The following is an 8,309-nucleotide window of genomic DNA, read 5'->3' on the forward strand; positions in this document are numbered from 1 at the left end:
CAGCTGCGGGGCTGGCGTGACATCGCTGGGCCCGCACGCAGGGGCCGGCCCGGCTGTTTATCTCGCACCTGGGCCCGTGCCAGGGCCGCGTTTCCCGACGGGGCTTTAAACCTCCGCAGTTCGCAGGCAGGTGAGCCCAGCGCTGTCCGACCTCCGGGGCTCGGCTTCAGCCCGGGAAAAGGCGCAGGGAAAGTGCCGTACTGTCGGCATCAGCCTGGCCCCAGGAAAGAGCCGGTTCGCAGCAGCGTTTTCAGGCAAACAAAGTGGGTTAGGGCTCACCCGCTGCTTCCTGCTGCGCAGAAGCCCTCGCAGGCAGCGAGTTGGAGCAGCGCTGTGGTGAGGCGTCTGGGTTTCTGGTATGTCTCGCTTAAATTAAGAAACCTACCATAAAAGGTTTTAAATAGAAACCTGAGGTTGGCTTTTCCTTCCTAACGAGTTGCTGTGTTCGTTTCGCTGACTTGAATTGAACTTTGCAAATCTGTGGGAGACTTTGACGTTTTAGTCAGGTGAACATCAGCGTCTTGGTAAATAAACTCAGACCATTCAGTATTCCTTCTCTAGAGCTACTGATTTATTTGTAACTAGGGATTAAGAAAATTAAAAAAAAAGGACCAAACCACAGTAAAACTTGTGGAATTGGACTCTAGTGCCCTTTTTGTCCCTTTGAAGCTGTAATCACGAAAGCAGCTTGTTTTCCAGCCTGCAGATCCTCTGCTTCACCTAAAATAGCCTTTAAAAGGGGAAGGGGTGCAGAGTAGTGTTAGTGCTCAGAGGACTCTTGTGCTGTAGGAGTTGTATGTGTGCATGGTTAATATAGTAGCACTGAATTATTAAGATCAAAAGGAAGGGGGGAGAACAGGGAAACAGATCAAGAACTGATTTAGATTTTGAAAGTATCCTCAGTCTGGCTAGTTTCTTGTAGGACAAACTCATCAGCTACTCCTGAGGCAGTTTATTATACATATTTTGTTGGCTTTGTACCATGCAAATTCTGAGCATAATAGTTCTAATACACACTTACACCATTGCTGCTCTTCTCAATTTTGGCACACATGGAGTTTTGTTATACCCGTCACAGTATTCTTAGTGTTTGCACATGTGTATGTGTTTTTTTAACAGCTCTTCACTCTAACTGCAAGGCTTAGAGTTTCATGTACACATCAAGTTCATCATTTTATTCCAAGACAAGCTTGTTCTAGTGTTTTTTAATGTCTCCTTCTTCTGGAATATTTGTGCAGAGCAAACAAGCTTAATGGCTAACGTTGGTCGAAACAGCATAATAAAAGTCCCCTAGAATATCTGCATGAAACACTTGAGCTTGCAGAATAATCTTCCTGCAGGTTCTTTGGAGCTGGCTCTGCCAACAGTGTCTCTTGAGCTAGCTGTTAACACAAGTGATTTTTCTTCTCTCTTACTCCTAGTTTGCTTTGATTGTTACAGCACATCTTAGAACTGCTTTTTCTTTGTGGTTCTTTTAATCACTTATTATTTTTAAGCAGAGGCTTGGTATTGTATTCTCTTATCAGCCCTGTCAACTCTTTGTTCTCAGATTCAGGCTGCATACAGTGCTTCTTAATATTATAAATACCTTTGCTTTGTTTGAAATACGTGTAGAGCAAGTGTAGCTAATTACATGTCGACATCGTCCGAGCTGTAGAATGCCTGTAGTGCCAAAACCTGCTGCAGACTGTTGTAGGCTAGATAAGTTACTGAACTAAAAGGTGCACATGAAAGTGGCAGAATGTGAGGAGAACAGAATTGGTCTTGATCTTAAAAGCCAGTTAACTCTGAAAGATGGTTTTCACATAATGCAATATAAATGTGGCATAATCTTGACTTGAAACTTAGTTTAAAGTCAAAATTATGCAGGGTTTCTTCTTTGTGGGTTGGCCGGGGATTTTTATTTTTGTTTCTTTTTTGACAAATGCTTAACTAGCCAATTGTGGCAGTTTATGTCTTGCTGTATCAGCATTTTTCTGTTTGGAGGTTGGGAGTGTGGAATGTAGGAGTATTGACTTTTGCAAAACAGCTTGTTTTTTGTTTCAGTACTTGCATAGCTGATGCATTTGACTTCTACATTGCTGTATGTTGCTGAGCATTGAAATCTGTGCAGCCTTTGTAACAATGCTGTGGCTTGTGATCACAGGTCACTTAAATATATTGTGTTCTACAGGAGTGCAAATAGTGGGACGCAGATAAAGAAAAGCCTTGGAAGCTGCTGTGCTAAATCTAGCTACTGACAGTAGGAACAACACAAAGGAAAAGATCTTTTGCTGTGAAATCCAGTTTTCTTCCTGACCACAACAGAAAGCAGGTCTTGAAAACGAAGTGCTAAATACCAGAGTCAGGAATCATTACAGGCACAGTTGCCCAAACATACAGATTATGTAAACACTTTGGGGTTGGTTGGTTTGGATTTTTGTTGGTGTTTGTTTGGGTTTATGGTTTTGTTGGGGGTGTGTGTGTGTGTTTTAACACCCAAACCCAGTGTGTATTGGCCCAGAAAGACTGTCTTTTCTGAGGTTGTTTAGTATTTGACAGTACTTCTGCTGCTTCTCAACCTGGCTTATGTGAGCCTTTCACATGGAAGTCAAGAAGGGCACTGGAACAATTCCTGAGAGTTAAACTTGTCATTCAGACACCATCGCTAACTTTGCACTTGGTATTGCACAACTCATCACCATGTTACATGATGGTCATAGTAGTTTCCTTTTGATGCAGTCATCTGTTTGAGAGAGAGAGGGGTGGAACAAGCCCTTGAACTGCAGAGATAAGTTTCAGGGTACTAGAAACAAAGTTCCCCTGGGACTTGGGTGGAAGAAGGAGTATTTTGAAGCTGCAAGGTAGGATGTGCCATGGTGACATATTTTTATTTGGCATAATTTAAAGCCGTATTGAGGCTGATGAATGGTTCTCTTTCATAGTGTACTTGTGCATATTACAAGTTCTAAAACCTGGATGTTTGACTGGTGTCAGAGGTCTGCTTCCCAGCTGATAGACAAAGTTGCATCTTAGCTTTTCCTGTTAGCAAGCAGAGGATAGGAAATAGGCTTTTGGGAAAAGACCTGAAAGCACTGTGTACCTTAAAATGACCTTGCTCTACAAATCCTACTTTCCTTGTACTATATTGCAGCTGCAGCACTGTATCTTTTGTTACAGTTATTTAAAATCCTTACACCTCAGGTTTTGGATAAAGGCTTGTCTAGAAAGCATCTTTTAAGAAAATACTATCTATCAGTGCTGTTTGAAAACTGATCATAATATGATGTGGTATTTCATGTAACAGTGTTCCTTACGTAATGCTTGGCTTGCAGTTCTCAGTGCACACCTATAAGGAATAGAAGGTGGTAGGTTGAAGTGAAGCAGTAGCTAACAGCTTTAAATTCAAAAAGGCTACACTTCCTAAGTTCTCATATCTCTGTATTTAAAGGATCCAGAAATTGCCACACATGGAGGTGAAAACTCATCTGGAAGATGTCTGTTGACTCTGCTAGGTCTAGCATTCATCTTGGCAGGGGTGGTTGTTGGTGGAGCCTGCATCTACAAGTACTTCATGCCTAAGGTAATGTCAAAGTTCATTCTTCTTCAGTCATTACTGAATAAAAAAAATGTAATTATAAATGCATTACCACTATAATAGAAAGCCTTCAATAACTGGGACATGAAGATGCAATGTTCTTTATAAAAGCCCCAGGTGTGACAGACCTGTACTTTGTCATAGCACAAGTGTTAGAAAAACTGGTTTTAAAGCAGCGTTTTCTGTAAAAATAACTATCCTTGCTCCTACTTCCAGCATAAGGTGTACCGTGGTGAAATGTGTTACTTTGAAAATGAAAATCATGATCGTGCAGTAGAACCATACTTCCTGCCTATTGCTGAAGAAGCTGACATTCGAGAGGATGATAACATAGCCATCATCGATGTCCCTGTTCCAAAGTTCTCTGACAGTGATCCAGCAGCGATCGTTCACGACTTTGATAGGGTGAGTATGTGTGAAGGGGTAAGAAGTAGTCTTGTTGCTTGCTAGGAAACTGTGGAGCAGGTGGTATTTGCAACAGCTTCAGGGTTTTTGTTCTTGAGACTTTTAAAGTTTACTGTCAATGCGTTAGCATATAGTTTTCTCTAAAGCAGAGATGAGAGGATTGTTTTAAGTAGACTTTTTATTGAAGCTGTGTTGATAGTATTAACAATTATCTTTAGTCAGCTGTAAAAGCTGTCATAGACTGTGAAGCAAACCTTGGCACTGCAGATACAACCACGGTAAAGGCACTAGAACTGACCTCTGTACGTGCTGCCTTCAGCAATAGCATGGAGCACCATACCACTGAGCTGTGCTACTTGTATTTGCAGAACATACAGTTTTTATCTTTGCTGTCTTGACAGAAACTTTGCTATAACTTAAAGGATTCAGGCAACTTAAGAACTTCAGTTGATTCTGGCTAAGTCCTATGCAAAGTCATAATAAAATAAGTAGATATGTGGATAATTTTGGTTTCTGCAGTTCTTGCACTCACTGTTAATGTTTATTTGACTTTTTCTGAAGAACTATTAATGGTGAATGATTGTGTATCAGCAGTTGAATACCTTTTCTTTGCACTGTGCTTAATTGGATTTTGTCAGTTATGAGAGCATACTCCCAAATACTTTCTCTGTGTTAATACAAACTGTACTCATTTAGAATTACGATAGCAGCAGCTTCTCACTTCTGTACAGAAGTCCTGTTGTAAAACAGAGCTGTAACCACTGTGTTTGCAAAAGTGGTGACAGCTAAGTTCTTAGACAGTTCCTGAACATCTCTTTGATAGTCACTGTGTGTGATATCCAGCTGTTTGAGCTTCTTTCTTAGTCCTCATAGAACTGTGTTCTAATAGCCAAAGGTAATGCTTAATTAATTGGAAACTTGTTTTCGAAATAGCTTTTGACAGCATATCTTGACTTGCAACTGGGTAACTGCTACGTGATTCCACTGAACACATCCATAGTTATGCCACCAAGGAATCTGATGGATCTCTTTGCAAAACTGGCGGTACGTGGAAAATTTTCTGTGTAGTTATGCTGACAGTATCACTTTTGATAAGAATGGGTGTTGCTCCTGAAATACAGGCTCTTGCTAGAATTGTCCTCTTGCCATCAAAGTACATAATCCCCCTGGCTCAGTCACTGTACTGAAGTTAAGGCCAGCTGTCAGTGTATATTATGTTGAGTAGATTCATGCTTAATGCTCTTATTAATACCTAGCTTTATGGAAGCTGAAAGCAACTAGCAAATAGGGTTAAATTTAGATACTATAAAGGAATTTGAAAAGCTCCAAATATCATGGAAAGCCTAAACCTGAAAGTTACTACCAGAAAGCTCACTTGCCTCATGAGAGTTTTAATGAAAAGAATAATGGTAACTTGTGTTTTAGTGACATTGTAGTTAGGAGCTCACTGCAAGTACTGTGACTCTTCAGTGACCAAAACTGGTATTTTTCCAAGATGAATTAAGGGTGAACCTGATAGAGCTTGCTTGCTGCTACTTCCAAATTCAATGCAATACTCAGAAATTGTGTCTCAAATGCACTTTTCACAAAAGTCATTAACTCCTCAATGTGGTGCTAGAGGCCACCTCATCTAGTTTAACTTGGTGTCTAATTTTTATCTTATTGAAGATAAAGCTTTAAGTGTGTGTCCTTGACCCCATTTTTTCCTTAGTTGGTCATGAAGGGTGAGAAGTTGTTTCAATAGTGCTGTGATGTTCTAGTTAAGACTTAACTTTTGTAGGTGGAACTGCTTTTACTGTATTACAGATGTTTTGCCTCAAACGTGGAAGCTTTTATAATACTTTCAACTGCAAACTTTCTGTTGCATGCAAATAAGCTTTTGTTGTAAAGTAAAAGAAGTAAAGCTGGAATCTAGAGCCTGAAGACCTTCTAAAGGAGAATAAAATGTAGTGATGTTTGGTTTTAGCAGAATGCTGTATTTCAAGGTTGTGGGGATTTTTCTCTTCTAGACTGGCTCTTACTTGCCTCAGACTTACCTAGTCCGTGAAGAAATGGTGGTTACAGAGGAGATAGATAATGTGTCTGATTTGGGTATCTTCATCTACCAACTCTGTGTTGGAAAAGAGACATTCAGACTTCAGCGCAGAGACCAGATAACAGGTGAGTTCCCATCAGTAAAAAACGAAACCTATTGTTGGAGGAGGGAAAGGGAAAATACTTGAACCACTGGAGTTTTTATACTTAAAATCGGTGAGGGTTCAACATAAGCTGAGACTGATCACAGAACAGCTGGGTATTTTCCCTTACCTTCAGGTATGTATCAGCAGTTTCAAACATGCTGGGAGTTTCCGTTATGGAATTAGAGGTTACAACCTATTTCTGTTTGGTTGAAATTGTAAGTTAGTTTGACCCCAAAATTCACATAATCCATCTGATAATGTGAGTCTCTAGGTGCAGCTTAGTTTGTCACTGTCTTACCTAAAACTGGGTTGCAGGAGCACCAAGTAAAAGCACCAAGTAAAAGCATTATCTTCTGGTTCACTTGCTCTGGAAAAAAAAAAACTAAGTAACTAAACAACTAGTTCTGGACATCCCAGACTTCCTCTCTGAAAGAGGAAGAATGCTTCAAAGGAACTTCTGAGCTCTCTTTCTTTATTGCCCATCTCCTCACACCACCCCATGCCATTCTGTGAAAAGAATTGAATTTGAGGTGTCAGTAGTTTGACATACTGGGAGGAGGCTCTGCATTACAAAAATGTGATACTCTGGATTTTAGTTTGCTGTAGTTCTTGAAGCATTTCATAGTTCACTGCTCTCACCAGACACAGGGAACTAATCCTTTGGCACTCACAGCCTTTCAGAATGCAAACGTTTGGTTTGTCAGAACTCTCTGCTCTGGTTTTCCTGCCAAGCTCTTAGGCAAGAGTTTCCTCAGTTACAGCTTGCAGCCTCAGGAGCCACATCTCCTGTTTGCTGGAGACTACATCCTGTTGCTGGATGGAAGGCTCTCTTATGTTGGAGCGTGAGACTGGTCCTGTGTAGCTAACAGCATAGGACATGTGAAGAAACGGTTAATGCTGCCTTTATGGGGGGAAGAAGCTTGTATCTCTTAGCTTTGTGAAGATGCTTTTGTGAACAAGTTTAAATTGATTGATGGTGTGTCTGAAAGACTAGTCTACAGACAATAACTGCAGAGTGTTTATGGTATTTCCTTAAATCTTACTATGGCATGTTGTTGACATCTTCACAGCAGAATACTTACACAAAAATATTCTAGTAAATGAGTAATGCTTCTTGGTACGCTCTCTGTTCTGTAACCTTGCTTGCCCTTGGAAGGAAGGTGAAAGAGGGTGGGAAATCTAGTCACCTGAAAGACTGCTGCGGAGGAGAAAATTGTTCAAGAGCAAGGCTTGTCTTGCTTTCTGGGTCAGATTTCTAGCATGCTTTTCCTCTGGCATGTACAAGCTGTGTACACATAAACAATTAGAGTGAAGTGGATAAAATCCTGTAACTTCTGTGGAGAAGTCATCTTGCTTCCCTGGTGCTGCATTGGCTCTTGGATTTGTAGGGTTCATCAGTTAGATCAGAGTGACCTCAGGTTCGTGGCAGTTGCCTGGTGCTGTATCTGAAGGCATGTGAGAAACTCGACAGGTCATCCTGACTGTTCAGTTATGTTCCCAATTAGATAGCATTGGAAAATTTGTAGCTTGTCCAGGCAGTAAGATTGAGACGAATTGAAGGACAGCCTGGATTTGAGTGTTTACAAACCAAAGCAGTGCCCTACTGAGTTTGGTTTAAGAGCTAGTGCTTCTAGACTTCAGTGAATAGCTGCTTTTGTTTACTCTGAACAATTCTCTGCTTATTAAAACAAGCTATAAATCTTTCTCCCCTAATGGTTGTACATTGGAGTGCATTAGCAGTTTGTCTTTGATGGCAGGACTGCTATATTCTTAATAAGGATTCACAGCTGCTACAGGTAAACTGCCTGTGTCAGATCCAATCTGGCATGTCCCAAAATAGAGAAAATCACTTTAATACTGTTAGGGAAAACTTCAGTGAGATCATCAGCCACATGGCAAATCCTTACAGGGCTCAAGGTGCAGACGTCTCTGTAGAAGCACACTCTGTGTTAATACATCCTGAGTGGGGGAAAGTACTGATAAAGAGCCAGGGGGTTTTTCCTGCACCCTTTCTGAGTTACTGAAATTACAGGAAGAGTTTAATCTGCTTTGCTTTTCCTTTTCTCTGTGGCTAGAAAGGGCTATGAGAAGCTCTGCCATAAACTATTTAGTGTTGTCCCTTCTGCAACTAAAGTGGTGGCAGGAAT

The 8,309-nt window shown here is 40.9% G+C and overlaps 1 protein-coding gene across 1 annotated transcript in view; it reads left to right on the forward strand.

The window, feature by feature from the left end:
- Positions 1–3,430: 3,430 nt before the first annotated feature.
- Positions 3,431–8,309, forward strand: part of ITM2A (integral membrane protein 2A) — a gene marked incomplete at its 5' end in the record, with an annotated part of 6,249 nt that continues 1,370 nt past the window's right edge. Inside the window, 4 exons of the mRNA XM_010016864.1 lie at positions 3,431–3,562; positions 3,794–3,982; positions 4,916–5,026; positions 5,992–6,142. Of these exons, the coding sequence (XP_010015166.1) occupies positions 3,431–3,562; positions 3,794–3,982; positions 4,916–5,026; positions 5,992–6,142 (583 nt within the window). The remainder of the gene's footprint in view (positions 3,563–3,793; positions 3,983–4,915; positions 5,027–5,991; positions 6,143–8,309) is intronic.

Source organism: Nestor notabilis, unplaced genomic scaffold, assembly GCF_000696875.1.
Source record: "Nestor notabilis isolate BGI_N333 unplaced genomic scaffold, ASM69687v1 scaffold12976, whole genome shotgun sequence".
NCBI classification, from domain to species: domain Eukaryota; kingdom Metazoa; phylum Chordata; class Aves; order Psittaciformes; family Psittacidae; genus Nestor; species Nestor notabilis.